This window comes from Pogoniulus pusillus, chromosome 25 (assembly GCF_015220805.1).
Source record: "Pogoniulus pusillus isolate bPogPus1 chromosome 25, bPogPus1.pri, whole genome shotgun sequence".
Classification (NCBI taxonomy): domain Eukaryota; kingdom Metazoa; phylum Chordata; class Aves; order Piciformes; family Lybiidae; genus Pogoniulus; species Pogoniulus pusillus.
The window spans coordinates 13,432,627-13,457,013 of record NC_087288.1 but is presented as its reverse complement, the minus strand read 5'-3'; the positions used below and the strand labels follow the sequence as shown (position 1 = coordinate 13,457,013).

General features: G+C 39.1%; 1 protein-coding gene across 1 annotated transcript in view; it reads left to right on the top strand.

The window, feature by feature from the left end:
* The window catches only part of USH2A (usherin), a 411,816-nt gene that overhangs the window by 188,846 nt on the left and 198,583 nt on the right, over nucleotides 1–24,387 (top strand). The window contains exons 30-31 of the mRNA XM_064164511.1: nucleotides 631–744; nucleotides 3,391–3,552. Of these exons, the coding sequence (XP_064020581.1) occupies nucleotides 631–744; nucleotides 3,391–3,552 (276 nt within the window). The remainder of the gene's footprint in view (nucleotides 1–630; nucleotides 745–3,390; nucleotides 3,553–24,387) is intronic.

Below are 24,387 nucleotides of genomic sequence, written 5' to 3'. Positions count from 1 at the left end.
AACTCTCCTCATTAACATAAGCAGGACTTGAAAAAACTAGATATTTTTTTTCCCTGTAAACCCTTGGCTACTATGTCACCAGAGTTACAATGCCCTTAGTAGTATAGCAAATATATGCTCTTTATACTGTCATGGAAGCAGCTGAACAGAAATGGAATGTTTCACACAAAAAACGTATTTCAGCTTGTGGATGAGTAGGGGAAACATTGGAGAGGAAGCCTTAAAAATCTTTATTCTGCGAGACAGTGAAAATTCCCTAAAAAAAAACCCAAAATGAGTAACTGCAAAAACTTTCAAGCAGGGACTAAGAAAAAGCCTCCTTTGCCTTCATAGTGATATTAAAATATACACCTCAGTCTAGAAGTATTATTTGTTATTGTGAGCATAACTGAAGAAATTTAGCAACATTGTTACCATTAAAATGGGAATAGAATGCCATTTATTTTTAATTTGTTTTGCAAACTGTAAATCATGACATAATGGGAATGAAACCTTAAAATATTTTGTCTTTTCTGCCTGTTGTGGTGGCAACCTGTAACAGAAAACCTTAAAATTTCACTTCTGTCTGTGTATGTATGTAATTAGTCTGTACAGTGTACATGCCTAACACCTTGCTTTCTTCTGTTGCAGGCATATTGACAGGCTTGCATCCCTTCACAAACTATGCTGTAACCCTAACTGCCTGCACTTTGGCTGGCTGTACTGAGAGCTTGCATGCATTGAACATCTCCACTCCACAAGAAGGTAAAGTAATTTCAAAGGTCTTGACTTCCACATTTCAGTCATGAATAATAAAACAGGAGAAGAGCTAAATGCTGCAAAGCCATTTGCTGGAAAACCCCAACCTAATTTGATGACAAAGTGCATTGCCAGACCATAATTGCTCCATTTTTTGGGGGGGTGCGAAAATGAATCAAACTCCATACCCTTTAATGACATGCATCTTTAATAGCTGTAATGCAGATTAATGGGCTTTTTAATTGCTGTTACATTGTTCATGCAAGAGCCTTGTCATTAATATGAAGCATCTGAAAGATTAATGAAAGCTTCCTCATTTTACTATGGCTCAGAAGTAAATCTAGAGACAGTCTGACTAAAAAGAATTGATTGTATGGCACAGTATGAAATTGAGAATCAAATGGTTGATTTCCATGGTTTCTTTTAACTGCTAAACACTAGCAATGGGCAACAATTATTTCAGTGTGATGAAACCTCCAAATGCCGATTGAGAGAGTTATTAATCACTGTTCAGATTTTCCCTTTTCCTGGACGCTCGTACTTTCACTCAGACTTAAGGATTGTGAGTGCAAATTAGCATTATGGTTACACTAAGAATTAGAGCAGGAAGAAAGAGAAAATATGTTACAGTTTAGACTTAAGATATTAGGCTGATAAGTAATATACATCAGTTACTGGAGCGAGTCTTTCTAAAACATCTGTGACATCGAACTCCATTCTCAGTTAAACATGAAGTCCACATCTCCTGGTTCTGCCATCCTAAAACCATGTCAACCCAGATAAAATAATCAGCTACTGCAAATTTACACCAGTAGACTAATGAAGAATTTATAGAGTAGACTGCAAAATTCCCTCTTTCCCCCAGTTCTTTTTTTTTCATTTTGTCATGTAAGCTAGGTAGTAACATAGTACCAATAAAACAAAATCTTAGCATGAAGTTAATGTGAATTACAGCCATAATGATGAAAAGAGTGCTGCAGTGTTGAAGTGCTGCCAAATCAGGTAGTCATGCAAGGTGTTGTCCTGATGAGGACAGTCTTGAAACTTACAGTCTAACATTGCTAGAACAGTGTTTTGACATGAACACGTTAACAACTGCCAGCAGCACCAATCAAATCAAAATCCAATTATCGCCTCTTGGAAGTTCTAAATAAACTAACTGATTTTGTCTGCTGGCATTACCTGTGAAGGAGTGGAGCCTCTGACAGCCAAATGGTTAATGGACCCTGATGATACAAACATGAAACACAGTGTTGTAGTTTTCTTTCTGGCCTAATACAGTAATAAAAAAAATTAAATTGTTTACATCCTATTTTGTCAGCCTGGTGAATAAAGCAGGAATTCTTAGATGTGTTGGAGAAAAGCATTCACTGTTTTCAGATACGCTGTCATATTGAGAAAGTTTAAGCACCAATAGATTTCTTTTTTCCCTTGGAGATCAAATAAAGCCATGGGGAACATGTTTTGTCCCTCAGAAGAACGGAACAAAAAGTCTATGTGTGGGTTTTCTATTTCTGAATGTTCTTCTTGCATGCTCTTAGTAAGAATAAATTGACAATACAGAAGACAGACACTGTATCACACCCTCCAGCTATCCCTGTTTCTCTATTGAAACATTCATTACTTTATATTGTTTTCACATTGCCAGCCACTGCTAGTTATTGTTTTAAATTGCTAGCACAGAGCTTGTAAATTACAAGATATTCCTCCCAGACTAAGGCCCGAATTCTGCTCCCCTTGTGATATTCAATGGGATTGCCTCTGCTTCTAGTGTATATAACTCATTGGAATGGTGAGAAAATTCAGCTTTTAAATTATTATCCATTGCCAACTTACAGTATGTTATATGCATAAAATCTATGCCAAACAAGTGTTATGAAATGTATTGAATTGTGGAATCATAGAATGGTTTAGGTTGAAAGGGACCTCAAAGATCATCCAGTTCCAACCCCCTGCCATAGGTAGGGACACCTCCCACTAGAACGGTCTCCTCAAACCTCATCCAGCCTGGCCTTGAACACCGCCAGAGAGGGAGCAGCCACAACCTCCCTGGGCAACCTGTGCCAGTGTCTCACCACCCTCACTGCAAAGAACCCTTTCCTAACATCTATTTTGAATCTTCCCCTTTCCAGTTTAAACCCTTCCCCCCTGTTCCCGTCATTACAAGTCCTTGTCAATAGTCCCTCCACAGCCTTCCTGTAGGTCCTCTTCAGATACTGGAAGATCACTATAAGGTAAAGAGGGAGAATCCCCTCCCTTGCCCTACTGGCCATGCTTCTCTTGCTGCAGCCCAGCACACAGTTGCTGTCTGGGCTGCACTCACAGTGCAGGATCATGTTTTCATCACCCCAGACCCCCAGGTCTTTCTCCTTAGGGCTGCTCTCAGCCAGCCACCACCCAGCCTGGGTTTGTACTTGGGATTGTGCAGACCTAGGTGCAGGACCTTACAACATCACAAGTAATAGAAGAGTTCTCAAAATGGTCTTATTTTGCAAGCCTAAAATTTCTTCTTAAATTTCAGCTTTACAAGAAAACCCAGTTCCAATAGTAGGTGGTCACTGCAATTATTATTTGTGGAAAGTGACAATACTATATACTATATTACACTGTACTGTATTACATGTGCTGTACTATACTTTTTTTCTCCACCAGCTCCTGAGGATGTGCAGTCACCCACAGCAATATCCTTTCCCACATCCCTGATGATGAATTGGAATCCACCCAAAAAACCAAATGGTATCATTACGCAATACATTGTGTATATGAATGGAGTACCAATTTACTTTGGAAATGGAACTAAATACATTGTAAAAGGTGAGTTCTCTGCCACATAGCATATCAGACAGGTATCTTGTAGTTGCTATAAATAATTACATGACTGTTCCCTTCTCATTTTAGAGGAAAAGAACGGTAATGTTTAGATGGGCATTATGTACTTTAAGCTCTAGTGGGTTCAATGTTTTAAAGAGTCCTTTATAGAACTTGCTGTTGTCAGAAGGTAGCTGAATCTTGTGCTCTTTCACAGAAGCTGAATCACATTTTCAATGGTTTTATAACTTTTTTTTTTTGCCTTTGTACCATCTAGCTAAAAAAACATCCCTAAAATGCAAAAGTAAACAGTAAGGTATTTATGACAAGATATTTTCTGCAGATTTGACAGACTTGTTCCTGCTGTCTTTGTTAAATATTTCTTAGAGAGACACTGTGTTGCTTTCCTGGGTAGTTCCTATTTAATTAATTTGTTATGTGCATTAACTAGTAATCCATTTTCTTCTGCTAAGTTATGCAACGTGTCAATAACCTAGTTTTAAACTGTTCCATAGGAGTGAAATGACTGTTATTTAGCAGCACAACGAAGCATAGTAATTTCACTTCCTATTTTAATGTAATTGGCATAGGTTAATGAAGTACCTAAGTTATTTGTTTAGATATTATTCAAACAACAACAGGAACAACAATTAAAAATGACAACATACTGAGTCAGAAGTATCATGGCAGAGCATCTGGACCCATCAGAATGTGTATGTGGTAGTAGATGCAAGTGAAAAGAAAGCATTTTGTATCAGACAAGAAGGGGGAAAGGGTACCAAGACCCTACTTTCTTTTTAATATAAGACCTTAAAATTCAAAGCCATTTCTGCATCCTGAGTTAGTATAAAACATATTTAAAAATTCATATAGTTCAAATTTCTTTGCCTTGCACAGACCATAAGCTACTGGTGTGGTGGGTCAGTTTTGACACTGAAAAATGAATCCAGTTAGAGAACCTCCTGAAGGCTGTTGATGATCGCTGTAATAAATAGTGCACACTTTAAGTCAAACTTTTTCATTCTGTATTCAAAGGTAATGGATTTTTCGTAACCATAGTAACCTTAGTGTATTTCTGGATAAATATATGAGGTATATACATTCTGGTTTTACTTTTGAATATAAACTACCACATTATGTATTACTAATAATATGAAAAATAGGATATAGGTTAGCATAATGACAGCTCAAACTAGTGTGCATTTTTCTTCTGCAAAAAAATAAATATTTATCAAAAGTATAGGTTCAATTAATTTCTCCCCCATTTCCCCAGTTTTCTGGTATTCTTCTAGTGCCATTCATCTTTTGTGCAAGATTTCCATTAATCTCTTTTTGCCATACCATAATGCTGTTCTTAAGTATTTTGAAGTGCAAATAGTTGTGCTTCCGATCTTATTAAAGTTGTTAGTGAAAGTTCATCACAGATAGCTTAAACAGTGTGTTCATCTGGAGCCTGGTTATAAATAGACTATAAATGGAAAAGGTTTGAGGAAATGTTTGTGATATAATTTTTTTTTTTTGAGCAGGCTTTGGATATATGTTGGGTAGGTTTCGATTCATGTCTCATTGGTTTCCGACTCATAGCCAAAATGCTTACTGATAGAAATGGTGGTAAAGTGACATTTTTCTGATAGTTCTTTGAAAATATAGAAAAGGATAAGTTAAACAGGGCAGGACATGATTCTTTGTGTTCTGTCTCTAAGTCTTGAATGATATATCAGAAGACATTCAGCTAAGGTAGTCCAAGGAAACGTCATCTGGTTCATAAGGTTTCCAGAGGAGGTTTGGTGCCTTCATTTATATATTAGGTTTTTAATTTTTTTTTCCTGAAACTTTAAATATTTTTGGTCCTATTGAACATGTCATAATTTTGATTTCAGTTATTTTTTTTAGGCAGATACAGGATATAAATAGAGCAGAGAATATTGATTATTCAAAATAGAGGGCTGGTAAGTCATGTTGTGTTGCCCTGTGCGGTATAACACAAAAGCCACGCTTGCCTGCCTTTCTGAACTTGGCGTGCAAATGATTCTGTTTGCTTCAGATGCAGTTTATTTTCCCACCAGTTGTTCACTGTCTGAAGGGGAAGAGGTGATGTAAGCCAGCAGGTTGGGATTTCAGACTCCAAAAGTAGCAATCATTCTGAATTAAGTTTATTTTAATAGATCTTCACAGATCTTTCATTTGGCCTGGCTTTATGTCCTTTCATAGCCTGAGATATCCTGCTTTGTAGGCTAGAGATAAAAGAAGCATACACTTTGCAAGGGCTATGGTTTCATGGTGAATAAAATTGCAATTTTTACTTTCTAATCTCATGAATCTTTCCTACATTTCTGTCCTCTCCTATATCATTACTCTTTCTACAATTATGTTATTGATATCAGTGACTTATTGCCTCAACATGATATGCTGTTGCCACTAAACAGAGAGACAAAGTTCATTGTCTTTGACACCTGTTTCCTATTCATTCACCAAAATGTTTGTTGTTGTTTAATAACTGTACAACTAAGTTCCTGACCCAATCTACACCAGAAAGTCATAGATTTTCTCTGCTTTTTTGATGTGCTGTGTCCATTGAAATGATTTTTTGGTGGGTTTTTTTTTGTTGTTGGTGGTGTGTTTTTTCTTTCCCAAACCCTATGCTTTTAGGAAGGAATCAGTTCTATCTAAAAATCAGTACTTGACCGACATAGGCTTGATATTAGGGGGAAGTTTTTCACAGAGAGTGTGATTTGCTATTGGAACGGGCTGCCCAGGGAGGTGGTGGAGTCACTGTCCCTGGAGGTGTTCAAGAAAAGCCTGGATGAGGCACTTAGTGCCATGGTCTAGTTGACTGGCTAGGGCTGGGTGCTAGGTTGAACTTGATGATCTTGGAGGTCTCTTCCAATCTGGTTGATATGAAAACAGCTGTATGAATCTTACTTTTCTCTGCCAGATTTTCAGAAAGGAAAAGTTCCCAGGGTCATCCTTTTTTCCCTTCTTGAAGGTGGATGTTATGTTTGCCCTTTTCCAGTCAGCAGGAACTTCACCAGTCTGCCATGACCTTTCAAATATCATGAGCAGTGGTTTAGCAACTTCATCTGCCAGTTCCCTCAGGACCCATGGGTGGATCTTGTCAGGCCCCGGGCACTTGTGCATGTTCAGATTCCTTAGGTGCTCATGAACACAGTCTTCAATTATAGTGGGCAGATCTTCCTTCTCCCAGTCCTTACTTTTGCCCTCTGGGATTTGGACATTGTGCTTGGAGCCCTTGCCATTGAAGACTGAGGCAAAGAAGTCATTGAGCACCTCAGCCTTATCCATATGCTTTGTCAGTAGCTCTCCATTTCCCTTCTGGAAGGGTCCTCCTTTTCTCACTAATATACCTGAAGAAGTTTTTGTTCCCCTTAATGTCCTTAGCATGTTCAGATTCCTTAAGTGCTCATGAACATGATTGTCAATTATAGTGGGCAGATCTTCCTTCTCCCAGTCCTTTTGCCCTCTGGGACTTGGACAACTGCATCAAGTTGGATCACTGCAAGAAGCTTGATCACTGAGACGAAAATGATTGTTAGGTTTAAGATGTAGTTCTCGTGGGTCCTGTACTTTTCAGCTACAGTCTTGTTTAAAACCACCCATTTCCAACCCTAAGGATGTTCATTCCTTTGTTTTCAGGCCTGCTCCAAGCTGGCAGGCAACTTTTGCCTAAAAGGACTATCAATAGAAAAATCCTGTAGTTCTCTCGAGTTTGTCTTCCAGGTGGCAATGAAATACATAGAAATACCAAATGAAGCCAGTTTGTCCTTTCACTTGCAATCCAATTATTTGTGCCAGGTCTATGTATATTATAAATGCAATTGTAACATTTCCTTTCTTTTTTGTGTGTGTATGTGAAATAGAGACTTACTTAACACTACTGTGAGCAAAAAAAAAATTAGTCTTCACCTCTTCACAGTTTAATTGGTTATCTGAAATGTCATGTGTGCAACTCAATGATGCATGTTCCAGTGTCTTTTCTTTTAAGGTCTTGCAAGACCATCCCACAGTTCTATGTTGCTACCCCTTAGCAAGGTGTGCAGCTGATAAGGTGTCTAGAAAATAACATTCTTTCCAGAATGGTGTCTAAAGTAGACCTGCTACTTCAGGTTGTATTGTGGCCTGAGAATGCATTTAAGTAATCATCTACTGGTGCACCTAGCACTAGAGGGCAGAGTATACCAGTCTTATGGGACAAGCTGCATGCCCCTAAAAGTTGCAGGCATATAAGAAAGCACATCTGATACACCTGGATTTGCAACACTGACATTGCCAGTGAGCGGTACTATCGTAATTAATTCCCCAGATCCAGAATGCAGATTCAGCAGGCACAAACCCAAAGGGCAAATGGGATGTCTGAGTTTGGCATTCCAGAGATTCAGCCTCAGACAGAATGATCTGGTACACTCGTTGGACTTAATAATACAGATCTGGGGAATTTAGGAGAGAGAGGGGTGGGGTAAGGGTAAAAGCATTCTGTTTATTTGTAGCGGCTCTGTTGTATCATTTTCTATTGCAGTGCATTAGTGCAGTGTTAAATAAAATCTGCTTATTTAAAATCCTTTTAAATAGTGTTTAAATATTTCCTGCTGATACAATCTGCTAAAGTAGTTATCCTTGCTGCAGATTTCAGTTAACCTTGTCACAGATATTAAGCCTGAAGCTACACAGACTTTTAGGGACCTTGATTATAGAGCAAAACCTAATGGTGTCATTATAAAACCACAGCTGGACAAGCTTCTGGAGTCCTTGTCCTTTGATCAGATTTAGGCAACGCAGCAAGCCAGGAGAGAACTCACGCTAACCCTGCTGGAATTGCTGAGCTCTCAGGTTGCATGAGTACCACTTTCTGAAAATTAAAATGCAGCTCAAATTATGAAATCAGAGCGGTTGGTACCTCCCAATCTTCTTCACATACCAGTGTAAACTAGAGCAGATAGCTTCTCCTCAGCTAACAGCAGCAGGACAGTGAGAGTCCTTTTTTTCCCTCCTTTTCTTTCTGTCAGCATAGGAACTATTTCAGCTCTAGGCTCTTTTTTTTTAAGCAGAGGAGAAAAATGCATAAATTCCGAGGATTAAATCCACTAAGAGAAGTAAAACTCCCATATTATTTTGTTTATTCATTGAGTTCAATTTATAAAATTTATAAAATTTAAATACAGCTATGGGTTGTTTATTTGCTTGGTTTGCTTTTGTTTTTTTGAATGTGTTATTTTGTTTGGTTGGGTTTGATTTGGGTTTGGTGGTTTGGGGTTGGTTGTTTGTTTTTTTTTTTTGAGGGATGAGGGATTTTTTTCTTTTGCAAGCAGCAGGACCCAAGTAGCCACACATTATCATCTTGATGGTGTTCTGCACCATCACATGGATTTTCAGGTCTTCTCTAAGACATTCTTGTTGCAGTTAGATAGCAAAAAAAATTTAGTTTGTCATTTTCTGAGCTCAGTTTATTGTAACGCTGCCTGTGTGAACATCTCTTGGGCAAACTGACCCCATTCTTGTGCACCTTGTCTGTCCTCCTCTGAAGGGCATAATCTATTCTTCTGTTTCTTTTCTATCATATTAAGTGATACAGTGCCTCTGTGTTATCATGTGGTGACCACAGTTCACTATTAAACATTGAGAGGTGTCCTGAGATGTATAAGAACTAGAATATGCTTCCTTGGGCATGCTATGCTCATAGTCTGAAATACTTTCTGTGGGATCTTGTTTTCAGCAGTATGTCTGGTAATTGCAGTTTGCCTGAAGCTATTAAGGCCAAGTGGTGGCTTCTGCCCTGGTTTTACTTTTGCTGGTGAAGTAGACATGTGAGTTTATAGTTTAAGTTAAGATTTCATTCAATCAAAATATTAAAAAAGGTTTTTTCACAGAATGTCACTAACTGTGCCAGATTTTATGTTTAACTTAGGAATTGAATACTTACAGATAAAGAAAAGGAGCTTCACTTTTCTGGGGGTTTTGGTTTGCTTGGTTTTTGTTTTGGGGTTTTTGTTTGATGTGTTTTGGTTTGCTTTGTTGTTTTGTTTTTCCCCAGGATCATTTAAAAATGCATCTTAGTTTCAGGTAAATTTGGTTTCATGGAAATAAAAATATGATATTTCATGAACAGATTGGCTAAGGCTAAACTTATGGGTGGAAGTTGCAGCAAAAGAGGTTCTACCTCAACACGAGGGGGAACTTCTTTACTGTAAGGGTTACAGAGCACTGGAATCTCCTTCTCTGGAGACTTTCAAGGCAGGTCTGGATGTGTTCCTCTGTGATCTGTGTTAGACAGTATTGCCCTGCTCCAGCAGGGGAGTTGGACTCGATGATCTCTTTGGGTCACTTCCAACCCCTAACATCCTGTGATCCTATGAGCTTGCTGCTTCTGTTTGAATCTCTTGATGTCCATTCACAAGGATATACTTTACTCCATCTTAATAGGCTTGGAAAACACGGGGCAGTCTTCTTAATATTGCAGGGTGCTTAATGAAGTATGTCTCTGAGACTTTCTTTATGCCCTGGAAAGCATTCATATTTGTCTTTACTCGTTAAGGGCTATTTAGTCTCCTGAACTGCTGAACGCTAGATGCATATTTGATTTGCAATAGATATTCTCTTCCATGCTGCTATTACAAATTGTGTTGGTTTATCAGATGTGATAATTATTCTGACTGAACAGTACATGCTTTCGTTTGCACTAGATGCAGACTCTTCTCTCTATAGCAGATATGTCCCAACCTTACTTTACCATCAGTGGAATATTAGTAAATGATGACGATGTACAAGCAGGTAACACCACAGTAATACTTATGGAGGGTTCCCAACCAAAGGCTCCCCTTTTCCTTGGTTTTGTTAAATGCATGGCCACCAAGCCTGCTGAATCAGTAAGCTTTGACAAAATATTTTCAACATTTTCCAGGAAGCTATAATGAGATAAACCTGTGAAAAAGAAACTCTGATGCTTGCACATATTTCAGACTTGTTTCAATAAATCTGTGCAACTTCCTTATAATTTGCTTTTCTAAAATGTTTCACCATTTAATGATTTTTTTTTTCTGTAATTATAAGCCAAGATCTTCCTGAGTATTTTTCATCTTTCACAAGTCCTGCCTTGTGTATGAATAGTATGAACATGGGGGATAGAAGCTGAATATAAGTTTGATTTCAGAAACATGTGATGGATTGCATGATTGCACCAGGATTCCTGTAATTTCAGAATCTTGATCCCTGTCATCCTAAGTGGTGTGAAAACAAATTGTGAGATAAATCACATCACAAAAATCATGAAAGGCATTCTAGGCTAATTCCTTTCCTGTTGAATCACTGCCAGAAATCTAACCCAGGTTTCCACACTGAATGCTTAACTTCTTTACATAAAGCTTAATAGCCTTTTAGTACAGAATTCCATCATTCTTTCCACAGGTCTTCCTTGTATTTTTATGAGAATCTATTTCTGACTGAAACTTTTCACTTACACTGTAGTTGGACTTTGAGAGTGGATGGAATTTGTCTCTCTTTTACTCCTTTCTTTTCCACAGTATTATTGTATAAATGACACCAAGCTAGGAGCAGATGTCAATCTGCTTGAGTACAGGAGAGCCCTGCAGAGGGACCTTGCCAGGCTGGATGGGTGGGCAGAGGCCAATGGGATGAGATTTAACAAGGCCAAATGCAGGGTTCTAACCTTTGGCCACAACAACCCCAAGCAGTGCTAAATGCTGGGGACAGAGTGGCTGAAGAGCAGCCAGGTAGAGAGGGACCTGGAGTGCTGGTAGATAGTAGCTTAACAAGAGCCAGCAGTGTGCCCAGGTGACCAAAAGACCCAATGGCATCCCAGCCTGGATCAGGAGCAGTGTGGCCAGCAGGACAAGGGAGGTTATTCTGTCTGTGTTCTCCGCACTGGTCAGACCACACCTTGAGTGCTGTGTCCAGTTCTGGGCTCCCTCAATTCAAGAAAGATGTTGAGGTACTGGAATGTGTCCACAGGAGGGCGCCAAAGCTGGTGAGGGGCCTGGAGCACAGCCCTGTGAGGAGAGGCTGAGGGAGCTGGGGGTGTGCAGCCTGCAGAAGAGGAGGCTCAGGGCAGAGCTCATTGCTGACCTGAAGGGAGACTGTAGCCAGGTGAGGTTGGTCTGTTCTCTCAGGCAACCAGCAACAGAACAAGGGCATATAGTCTCAAGATGTGCCAAGGGAGGTCTAGGCTGGACATTAGGAGGAAGTTGTTGGCAGAGAGAGTGATTGGCATTGGAATGGGCTGCCCAGGAGGTGGTGGAGTCACCATCCCTGGAGGTGTTCAAGAAAAGCTTGGATGAGGCACTTAGTGCCATGGTCTGGTTGACTGGCTAGGGCTGGGTGCTAGGTTGGACTGGATGATCTTGGAGGTCTCTTCCAACCTGGCTGATTCCATGAAATAGAGTGGCACATGCCAGTGACTTGTGTTCCAGTTTGGGCCACGAGCATACTGGGTTCTGGAGGACAGAACCAACTCCTACCCCTTTTCAGGAGTGAGAATGAGGATACTGCACCCTGACTGGAAGTTGTAAAGAGAATTTCCATTTAGAAGAGCATACACACAAAGGGCAGTCAGGTGGAATTAGTGTAAAATCCACTAGACCCAAACTGGCCTTCTAGAATCTTCCGCCCTCAGTCGGCCTAAGTGTAGGCCAAAACCAGCCCCCACTAAGCTGGGCCCACAAGGCCTCAGCAGTTCAGCTCCCTGTACGCCAGCTCCCCCGGGAACCATGAGGTAAGAGCATACTGCTTGGAGAAGTGGAAGCAAGAAAGGCAGGGGAGAGAAGGGGGAGAGGTCTTTTAAGCTGTGATACTGGAAAAGGAATGGAATTACAACATCCTAGGCCAAGCTGGTCCAAACCCCTGGACTAGGCCTGCGACCCTATGGTGTTGTTTGAGGGGGACCTGAGATCCCTCAAACTACCACAGCTTGTTAGTGGGAAAAAATATTTAAGTGAACATGAAACTAAACATCTAAGAAGAACTTGAGGTTAGTGTCCATTAAGCATGGCTTAGGCTCATGGTCATAAGGTGAGTGGAGGTGTGGGTGGTAAACATCATTCTTGTTTTGGCGATAGCTGCTTTCACTATACCATCTTCCTTTGTCACAGAGACGCCTCTAAGTCACATTTACAAGACACATGTCTTCACATCTTTTTCTGCATGTCTAGGTACAGTTAGGGCTACATAGAATCAATCAGGTTGAAAGAGACCTCCAGCATCATCCAGTCCAACCTATCCCCCAGCCATAGCCAGTCAACCAGACCCTGGCACTAAGTGCCTCATCCAGGCTTTTCTTGAACACCTCCAGGGATGGTGACTCCACCATCTCCCTGGGCAGCCCATTCCAATGCCAATCACTCTCTCTGCCAACAACTTCTTCCTAACATCCAGCCTAGACCTCCCCTGGCACAACTTGAGACTGTCCCCCCTTGTTCTGTGTCCCCTTGTATGTGTAGGTAAGCATCTGGATTTCTAATTAAAGAGTGATGCTGTTCAGTAATTTTGATGAGGAATGGTGTTGTACATGGTCTGCACATGTAAGAGAATAACTGGTCAGATGGGAATGAGTTCATTTTCATGCTGGTGATAATAACTGCCTCTGTTCTCTATATGGATATGTGTCATTATCAATTCCTAATTTTAATTTCTGATTTAATCAAAGCAGTAAGTTTCTATGTTCTTTCTCTGGGGATATATGGTTTCCATCAACAAAGGTGCATAAGTAGAATATCTTGGGGAGATTCATAGTATTTTTATTGTAATTTTCTTCTAATTTGTGGAATTTGGAGTTAGAATCAGTTCTGACTAGATAGTAGGGGCAGCTAAACCAGCTCTGCCAGCACTTGAAAGGTTTTCTTCTTAGGACAGTGCCTCTTAGTGGAAAAAGCTTTTCAGTGGTGACTAGAAAGGATTCTGGATTGTGGGTCGTGAAAATTTCTACAGCCTCTTCTTTGGTATACTGTGTTAATAGCTTCCTTCTGAAAGCCATACTGACTTAGACTTTAGAGGGCATCGATGTGATCCAGAGGGACCTGGACAGGCTGGAGAGATGTGCCTAGGCCAACCTCATGAAATTCAGCAAGGCCAAGTGTTAAGGTCTTGCACCTGGGTCAGCACTATCCTAAGCACAGTTACAGGCTGGGTGGGGAATGGCTGAGAGCAGCCTGAGGAAAAGGACCTGGGGATCTAGGGTGATGAAAACCTCAACATGAGCCAGCAGTGTGCAAGTGCAGCCCAGATGGCTAACTGTGTGCTGGGCTGCAGCAAGAGCAGTGTGGCCAGCAGGGAAGGGAAGGAGATTCTTCCCTTTTGCTCTGCTCTCCTCAGACCCCACCTGGAGTACAGTGTGCAGTTCTGGAGTCCCCAACACAAGAAGGACTTGGAACTGTTGGAGCAAGTCCAAAGGAGGGTCACAAAGATGCTCAGAGGGCTGCAGCACCTCTGCTGTGAGGACAGGCTACAAGAGTTGGGGCTCTTCAGCCTGTAGAAGAGAAGGCTTTGAGGCGAACTTATGGTGGCCTTCCAGTATCTAAAGGGGGTCTACAGGAAGCCTGGGGAGGGACTATTGACAAGGTCTTGTAGTGACAGGATGAGGGGTAATGGGTTTCAACTGGCAGAGGGGAGATTCAAAGTAGATGTTAGGCAAGGGTTCTTTGCAGTGAGGGTGGTGAGACACTGGCACAGGTTGCCCAGGGAGGTTGTGGCTGCTCCCTCCCTGGAGATGTTCAAGACCAGGTTGGATGAGGCTTTGAGCGACCTATTCTAGTGGGAGGTGTCCCTGCCTATGGCAGGGGGTTGGAACTGGATGATCTTTGAGGTCTCTTCCAACTTAAACCATTCTATGATTGTTTGTATTTTGTATTCTGATCAAGTAACAATGTAATCCAACTCATAAGAATGTTCATGTGTTCTCATGAACTGGCATGCTTAAACTTCATCAGCTTGTTCTCCTACATACAAAAACAACCACAGCACCTTCTGCCATTGCTGAAAGCTAGGGTGAACATATTTTAATTTCAATTGATGTGTTTTGAACTTTTGGAATACAGCTCTGGGGATTTAATACCATTATTTCAGTGTCACACAATTTAAGCTGTTAAATTGTACTGGGAATTGAAATACCTCCATAATTGAAGGTTTGGGTTTTTTCCTATGTTTATAGGCAGAGTTAAAGTACATAGAAAGCCCATCAAGGGAAATACAAAGAGAGATCTACTTAAGAAGTCAAAAGAGTAAATAAAAAGATTTAAACAGAAGTTACAACTCTTAACCTTAACCATGAAAAGAATTTGCATAACAGAGATTGAGACAAAATAAATAAATGGTAGTTAGAATTAGAGCATCATTTAAAATTTTTGCATACAGAATGATGGAAAATCTGTAGCACTAAGTAGAACAAGATCAAAACAGTTGAGACAATGACAAAATTGCTTCTTCCATCAAAGATCCTGGCCCCAGTCATGTTTCTTTGGAAATCAAGTGAATCGACACTGTGGTCTTCTGTCTGGAGGACCAAAAAGTGCTAAAGCAACTAGAAGGAGTATAGTTTTTAGTGCCTAAACATTATCACCAGTGCTTAATAAAGTGCTTAGAGATGATACTGCTGCCACAGGCTCTGCAAAGTCTATGGCCTTCATGTGCTATCACATACATTGTGGTCACAGCAGGTATTAGTTTACAGGCTTCAGCAGACAAGCAGACAGGAATGTGTGTAAAGATTAGTTTACTCCTCCAGGAGATCCACCTGGAAGGAGTGGATCATCATGTTAAGTACAAAGTATGCAGAAGTTTCAGTTCCATGTTTTGTGCTTTCTTTCTAAGCAGCTAGGGCACTTTCATTTACCCTGGCACCTTCTGAAGGAGCTGATCTTTAACATCTGTCTTTACAGTCACGTCCTTGAGTATCACAAGAAAATTCAAGAAGCTGACACCAATAATGTAACATAAAGCAGGTGTATTCCCAGGAACCACTACTGACAGTGTCGGTTTCTTTTCTGCAAGAAAGATAATGTAGTGATTATAAAATCTAAACAGTCTAGCTGGGAAAAGAAACATGTTGTGGAGTACTGGGACTGAAAAATATACTGTGTTCTACATACACAAGATTGGAGGGGAAGAGGATTCATATGAAATATGAAAGCCTCTTAAGGGTTTGCCACTTGTGAATTATGCATCTCACTCTCACTAGTAGACGTAAATGCATAATTCTAATCTGTTCTTATTACTTATTTATAACATGCACTAGAATGTAAATTCTCTGCCTCCTTTGTAGGAGCTTAACGTGCCAGTTAAGGTATGCAGATGTTTCAGGGAGGATATACAGGCAACTTTCTTGGCATAACACACTGTTGCCAGTTAAAGGGCATAAAACTTCAAACAATAAATTAAACTCGATCTACCCCCCTACTCCCCATTTACAAAAGCAGTATAGATAGGATGTAAGAAAAAAGGAAGAGCATCAGATAATATGAAGAGACAAACTTGTCTGCATTATTATTATTTATGATTGTTACTGTTATTAATAAAGTACATGCAGGATAGAGAAAAAGCCTGCAACAACCACTGAATTTATGAGTCTGGGGACAGATGCATGCTCTTCTTTTTATATCACTGGCACTGATCGATTTGTGTTTTTCCCTGATGATGGTTTATGCCATTATAACTGTTTGGTGGCTCCTTACTATTGAGTTATGGTTGTGAAGCACTTTACAAACGAGAACAAACCTCTGAATGTTACATCCTAATCTGCACATCCTATAGATACACCATAATACAGAGCAGCTGACTGCACCACCTGTGATCTGTGTACCCACAAACATGATTTATTCTGGTAATCCCAGTTTAATGCATCACATCAGATTGTGGCAGTTATGTTATCAGATGATATTACTGACACTACATGACATAACTGGGTAGTGCAACGTGTAAAGTTGAAAAAAAAACCCCAACTTTGGGTTTTTCAGGATTTTGTTTGGCTTGTTGGTTTTGTGTGTGTGTGTTGAAAAGAAATATGAAGCGAGGACATTTTAAGAAAAGAGGGAAAAAGGAATCCCAACAATTTTCCCCAGCTACATGTTGACCATATTAATAACTCAATAACTGGGGCTGGGTTGTTCTAGTAATGACAGTGGAGAGCAGACTGATGTACAAGATACTTTACTGTGCTGCTAATTGTGCAGCCAGCTGAAAGCTAGCTCAGCTTTTGTAGTCTTGCTATAAATTAGCTTGTTTAGGAATGGTGCTTAGAAGCTGAGTTCTCCCACTGTTCTTGTTCCAGTGCTACATTAATGTTTTAGCAAAACTCTTTATTCACTGACTGTAATTCAGATACACAGAGATGTTCTGGTCCTGGAAAGGTGATAGTATTTCATTTACAAAAACTCTTAAATCACATGGTGCCTTGTCTGGATGTTATCTAATCATCTTGCATACTATGCAGAATGGTGGAACAAGTGGATGTAAAATGCATATATAGCTAAATAAAGCTCATAGTCTATAAAGCACCAAGCTATAACATCTAGTTGGTAGCAGTGTAAACACGTATTCTAATTGTTTGTTGTTGTTTACAGTCCAATTCCTAGTCTGAGTGAGCCCTCTCAAATTTCTGATTGCTTTTTTTTTTTTTTTTTGTTAAATACTTTGTGGACTATCAAAAAATGTGTTTGGGTTAAAATGGTGTTTTCTGATTTAGTATGTGTATTTAATTTAATAAGAAAAATCTACTAGTGACATAGTTTCTCTTAGAAGTTTATTTATTTCCATATCTCTCTTGCTTTTCTTAGGAAAATAAAAACAAAACAACTGATGAAATATAGTGACCTTTTAGTATCTGAAGGGGACCTCCAGGAAGGCTGGGGAGGAACTGTTTACAAGGTCTTGTAATGGAAGGGAAAAGATTCAAACTAGATGTTAGGAAAAGGTTCTTTCCAGTGAGGGTGGTGAGGCACTGGCACAGGTTGCCCAGGGAGGTTGTGGCTGCTCCCTCCCTGGAGGTGTTCATGGCCAGATTGGATGAGGTCTTGTGCAGCCTGTTCTAGTGGGAGGTGTCCCTGTCTATGGCAGGGTATTGGAACTGGATGATCTTTGAGGTCCCTTTCAACCTAAACCATTCTATGATTCTATGAAATTAATTCTAAGTAGTCTCAGATACAGAGAGTATAGAAATCTGGCAGGACTCTGTTCTGCAGATTTGCAATTTACAATTTTCAGTGATGCTTATAAAAATAGTTCTAAAACCATGATGTTGATAGTTAATGCCTCTCCCCCAGAATTTGATTTATAAGATAAACCCAAATCTTTTTGTCAGCAACAGATGTTTCATGAGTTGTGTGGGTTGAGCTTCTCTGAAAATTACAGTTTCTAAATTTACTGGATGTTCTTTTCCCCTGGTATTATTGAAAAGGAGTTCGTGGGAACACAGAGTCCTGACTTGTTTTCTGTGTAGTGCTTACTACCTTCCATACCTGTACGGTGTGACATCTTCTTTGTTTCCTTTTCTCAGGATGCCTTTTTTTTTTCAACCTCTCTTCCTAAAAGAATGTAAGCCTGTGCTCACTGCTGTTTTCCAGCTAGACTTTACTTCTGTACTCTGTAATATATGCTACTCCAGATGAGACTGCACTATTGATTTATATAAAATGGATAGCAGTTGTTGTTATATTACTTGCCATATATTCCTGCATAATTTAATATCTTACAGACTTCTCTTACTGTGCCTGCACGTTCACATATGTTCCTTGTTGGGTTGTAAAAGTAATAGGTACTTCTCTTGACTTAATGCAATTAACTCAGCACCAAGTGTATTGTGGATCTGAATTTTGTTTTTTCCACTGCAGCAAAATTGGAATGACTTGGGAAGACAGGATGTGCTTCTGTTAGTGAGTCAAAGAGTTCTTAGTCATATTAATGTGAATCCAGAGTAGTAGCAGGTATCTGAGATTCAGATTTGCAATGGAGTTGTCTACATTTTTCAGTTGTGAACATAAAGTTGAATTAATACAGATGTAAAATATTCAAACCACTTTTTTAAAAAAAACACACCTCTTTTCTTTCCCTTCTTCATATTTTTTGACTCAACACATGACTGAGAGATTATGCTTCTTATGATGTGTACTTTCAAGTACCCTCTACTTAAGCTGATAGCGATAGTGACTGGACTGGGAGCATTCACAAATAGAAGATTTCAATTAAATCTTAGAACAGGGCTGTGTCATGCCATATGATGTGTAAAGAAATGACAAGGAGAAATAGAACTAAGGTAGTGATATTGATATGATCACAATTCCTTTTTTTCATGTGCCTGGTAAAAAAATTAACATACTCTGTCCTCTTTCTTCTTTCTTCCCCTCTGACCTTCAAACTCAGCCCTAGCCAGTAAACTAGACCATGGCACTAAATACCCTCTAAATAAAAAATAAATAGGAAAATAAATGTCTAATTCACTAGAGTGGGATCCTGAGAAACACAGGTGTAGAATGGAATCATAGAATCAACCAGGTTGGAGGAGATCTTCAAGATCATCCAGTCCAACCTAGCACCCAGCCCTAGCCAGTCAACTAGACCATGGCACTGAGTGCCTCATCCAGTCTTTTCTTGAACACCTCCAGGGTTGGCTACTCCACCACCTCCCTGGGCAGCCCATTCCAATGGCAAATCACTCTCTCTGTCAAGAACTTCCTCTTAATATCAAGCCTATACCTCGTCTGGCACAACTTGAGACTGTGTGCCCTTGCTGGTGTCCACCTGGCTACAACCTTCCTTCAGGTAGTTGTAGACTTCCCAAAGCATCTGTTTGTTTTGGTGGTGTCCAACGCTGATGGTCCAGGGGAGCACTTTAGGGATGTTAGGGTAAGAAAAGCTCCAGGGAGGTTCATGCATGTTCCATGATTCTTCTGTGTCGGTGACATAAGATGTCTTTGGAGTCACGCAAGGAACCAGCTAGATGAATTGATGGTGAAGTGTTAAGAGAAGTTTAAATATCCTTCTCTGATGTTTCACTTCAACTTTTTTTCTAAACAATCTTCTTCAGATGAGCAAGTTTGTCTTAACAGGAGGCAAGAACAGCCTGGCAAATGTACCCATAGTAACTATCTCAGGGAAAGATACAGTAACTATCTCAATGAAAGACTGTAATCCTTGTATCCAACATTTGCAATGGTCTGGGAATAATATACATGCTTAATTAAAAAGATGTTTTACCTTGCTAGGGTAAGGTTAGAACTTTTACCAAAAACACCCCCAGCCCCAAAATGAAACCGAAGCACAATAAACAGGAATGGATGCAATGTGGCTTTGTGAATTGGCCAGGATGAAACATAGCATTTGAGGGATGCATTTATCCTCTAAGTACAGGAGTTTAGGCTGATAAATGTCAGAAAGTTTTTCTGTGCTGCACTTAGGAGTTGCAAGACCATAATTGAGACACTGTTTCTAAATGTGAAAGCAAGGAGACTTTCTAACATGTGTTGTTAAAACACAAGTCTATCTAAAATCATGGAAGTACTTTGCAGCTAACACTTATCCAAAAGCAGAACTGCAGTGCTACCACAGGCGTGGAATATATTTATTAATTGTTTGAAGGCTCTGCATATTGAAATTATTAAAGAACCTTTTGTTTATCATTTGTTCAAAGAGGTTTTCTTCTTGAATATAACTTTTTTTTTGCATAGCCAAACGTATGGCTGTCATGTTCTTGCTGCTTCTATGTGGTACATGATTTTGTGCTATGTTCTTTAATTCCTCAAATGGGGTCTTAAAGTTGCACCTTTCCTCAATTCTTTTGAGGCTTATAAATCTAAAATTGAATGAGAATTTGCTCCTGTATGAGTAATTTGGAAAGCAGCAATATTTACTGATGTGCAAATTACTTCTAAACCACATCAGCATTTGTTGGCCAGCCAGGAGCAAAGTTGTTTCATCCATATGCTATTGTGACCAAGTCTTTTCTGGTTAGAGAGCAGATCAACAGCTTGTAGTACTTCCTGAAAATAATTATTTCTGACTCTGGTTTTATTTGGGTTTGGTTTTTTCTTTTTTCTCTCTATTTCTCGCCTGTGTATTTCAGAGACTTTACAAAATTCTTGTCATTCTCATCCTGGAACCTTCTTAATTATTAATTAACATCTGGTAGAATTTTCTGCTATCTTAGAAGATAGCTATTTTCTTCAACTGATGCTCCGGTTCCACATGTGGAAGGCTGTTTATTGCTAGTTTATACAATTAGGTAAATAAGCACACTGCTTTCTTGGGTTTGATGGAGTTGCCTGAAGCAGACAGGTAGTATCATTTTTCATGTCTTGGATTTTGTCAAATAATTTCAAGGGCCTGGGGAGTGTGACATGAGATTCACAAGTGATCCCTGGAAAAGATGCCACATTTATATAATGCCTTCCAAGAAAAGGTTGCACCAACAACGGTTCTGCAAAACTCAACATAATTAAGTGATTGGTGCTTTATAAATGCAGCGCAGAGGATGCACTCTACTAAAAGTTGTAAATAAGTTATTACTTGCTTTCAGAGAATGGTGCAAGGGAAAAAACTGCTAATGATGTCAGCTGGAGCCAGCCTGATAATACAATCTTGGCACTTCACACATTTGAATTTTTTCAGGGTTCTTTTTTTTTTTTTTTTTTTTTCAGTAATGCATGCAAATCAGCTGATGACATCATTGTATTTGCTGATTCAGATTTATGGTCCATAGAGTTTACCTTCTAATTAAATATTAAGTTACTGTGAGTTAATTTAACTAACTGTAAGGACAAAGGTGAGAGGACAGAGTAAGGATGTGAGCAATGAGCTGAAGCAGTCCTGCAGTCTACCTACATAAACAACATGGTGATTGGAATTCTTTGAAAGTTTTTCATGTTCATACTCTCTCAGCAGGTTTTCTTTGTGGTGCTGCTAACAATCCTTTGCTACAGTGCCACTATATTATTTTCCTTTGAATATAGCGATGGGATAGCTATTGTCTACATTATTTTCCTGAGAGAAGCTACATGGGGTTCCTTGTGCAAGTCACATTTCAACTGAGTGCTCACCAAGGCAGGATGTTGCCATTTTTGGTCCTTACAATAGCTGCCTGAAACCAGAGATAGTGTGAAAGAGGGGAGAAAACAAGGCTATGTGACTCTCTTTCTGTAAATCTAAATGCAGAATCCTGCATGTTACAGCAAAATTAAAACATTGTAGACACTACTACTGTGCTGTTTTTGAACTGGGATATAATCAGACATCTTGATGGTAAAGCTCGTGCTTTTAGTCAAGTTCTCAAGTTCTTATATATAATTTCAGAGCAGTTGTGGTTTTTTTTCTCCTTTCTTTTTATTGCTCTACTAACTACACTTTTCTATCTTGGTAACGTGTCTCAAATTCCATGCTAAAAGTAGCACTGTAGTGTTGCGTATTATCTTTCAGTGACTACCCATTAAATTTGATCAAAGCAAAGCGAGTGTTCTTATTGACCGTGCAAACAGGGTCATTCTTTATTCTTTCTGTCTCATGCATTGATTGTGATATCAGGACTTATTCTGGTGGTTATAAGAAACTGGATATATACCAACCACTAGAGTTAGGTTTGCCATGATACGCAAGGTAGGTGCCTTGGTTAGTGTGGGAAGTTCTACATAGACCACATACATAATAAATGTAATGGTATGCAAATGTCAATTTTAATGGTAACTGCTATAGTTAGCAATTCTCTTGCTGACATGTTTTAGAAAATAGTTTATTTGTATTGCCTCAAAGAGGATGAAAAGGGTCAAAGTGATGAAAAGGCAGGTTGATCCCTTCTCTCTCTGTCCTTCCTCTGCTCTCCCCTTATTTGGGGAAACTAAGTAATGGTTTTAAAACAGATATTGGGGATGGGGGTTTGTTTTTTTGCTTCTTTTTTTTTGGTCTGTTTTTTTACTTGAAAAATGCAGAATTAATTTTCAAGCTACCTGCTATTTTAGTAGAATGCCTTATAGGATGATTTGAAGGAATTTTGTTACTCATAAGAATGTCTTTGTTTGAGAGTTCTGTTTGTTTGGTTTGGTTTTTTGTTTATGTGTTTAATTTGGTTGATCAGTTGATGGGGTTTTTTGTTGGGTTTTTTTTTTTTTTTTTTTTTTTTTTTTTTTTTTTTTTTGTCTATTTGGGTCTTGGGGAGTTTTGGGTTTTTTTGTTTGTCATTTGGTGATGGTTGGTTGTTTGTTTCTATTTGATGCTCTTTGCCATTTTGAGTGCAGAAAATGTTGCAGGACTAAATTCTGAATCCCTCCCCCCCCTCAGTAAACATCTATTATTTATAACTTGAGCTTTGTTTTGGTAAAGAATAAGTTAAGACAGTAGCCACTGGAAAATAGAAATAATAAGCATTTGGTATTATTTTAAAGTAACACACCAAGAATATGTGATCAAGTAAACGAATAAGGAAATAAAATTCGGGTTTTGCTGTGGGTTGGAATCATAGAATCAACCAGGTTAGAAGAGACCTCCAAAAAGAAAAAAAATGTTTACTTATTGGGTTCATTTTGTACATTGAGATCAATGAAATTCTTCCAGGAACCTTATGAAATCAATTGTAAAATAACATATAATTCATGCCCTATATTGTAAATTACAGTTTGTTTGACGTTAATCGCTGAGTTTTCCGTGCACTGGGGTGCATTTTATTGTAGCATATTTCTAGATATTGCTCATGGATCCATTTCTAATGTATTTGAGAGTGATCTGTTTTTCATGTCCACAATTGCCTACATTTGATCTTATGCAAATCATGCAATCAAGCAAATGGAAAACAAGGCATTGTTGCTAGAGGACCTTGACAAACAGTGGCTTTGTAGTTTTAAGAATATCCTTTCTCCTAATTCAGATTCGTGTTCCTATCTGTCGTCGTTTGAATCCATTGATCCATTTTGAAATGCTCTGAACTTTAAATAGGAAAATATTTGCCAGGTCATATTGTGACAAATAATTACATCAGTTGTGATGTAATATGATTTTTATTGTTTGATTTGTCACTTTCTGTTTCTAACCTTTTAGACACTGTATTTAAAGGCTCATTCAAATTTTCACAAACTCAATGGAGAGATTTTTATTGGTTGTAAGCTTCATGCTTTGAGTGACATTCTTGTCTCTAATTTCTGTATTTTGTTCTCCTGCTGCCATTAACATCTTTTTTTAATGGCCTTTATCTCACCTAAATCTTTCAAATTTCATTGACATTTTCTATTCAGCATTTGTTAGTCAAAATACATTGTCATTATTAATTCAAGACGAGGAATAAGGATTTCTTCCTGGTGGTATGTTGCTTTTTTCCAGATTTCATCTTTCCATATTTTAGCTTTTCTATATTTTATCTTTCTACTCTTACAAAACCTGTTCCCTCCCTTCTCTCTGTTTAACAGTTGATCCTCAGAAATCTTGCTGCTTATATGTCCTCTATTTCCTTTCCTTGATATTTCTGTTCTCTTAAACTTTGAGCATGTTATCTTGTCCTGTCTTTATTGCCTTTTCCCATTACAGTCAGAGACACAAGTAGTATCTTATAGTTTCTTGGTTTTTTTTCAGAGAGAGAAATAAAACATCTTCCCATCTTCCATTCTCTTCATCCCTGAAAAAGTTTCTTCCTCTTGAGATCTAACTAGGTATTTCCAGGAACTCTTATAGATGCAAGTAGTCTCATCAGGTACAGTGTACACCAATTCAGGGTTTCAGTACAAGCTACCCTTTTAACAAAAAGCGTTTCCTTGATGAGTGAAACCCCACAGTACAGTTTCAACCTCAGAGAGGAGAATGGATGTTCACTGTTTACAAGGATATAAATTAAATGGATGCCATGGATTACTTTCAGCT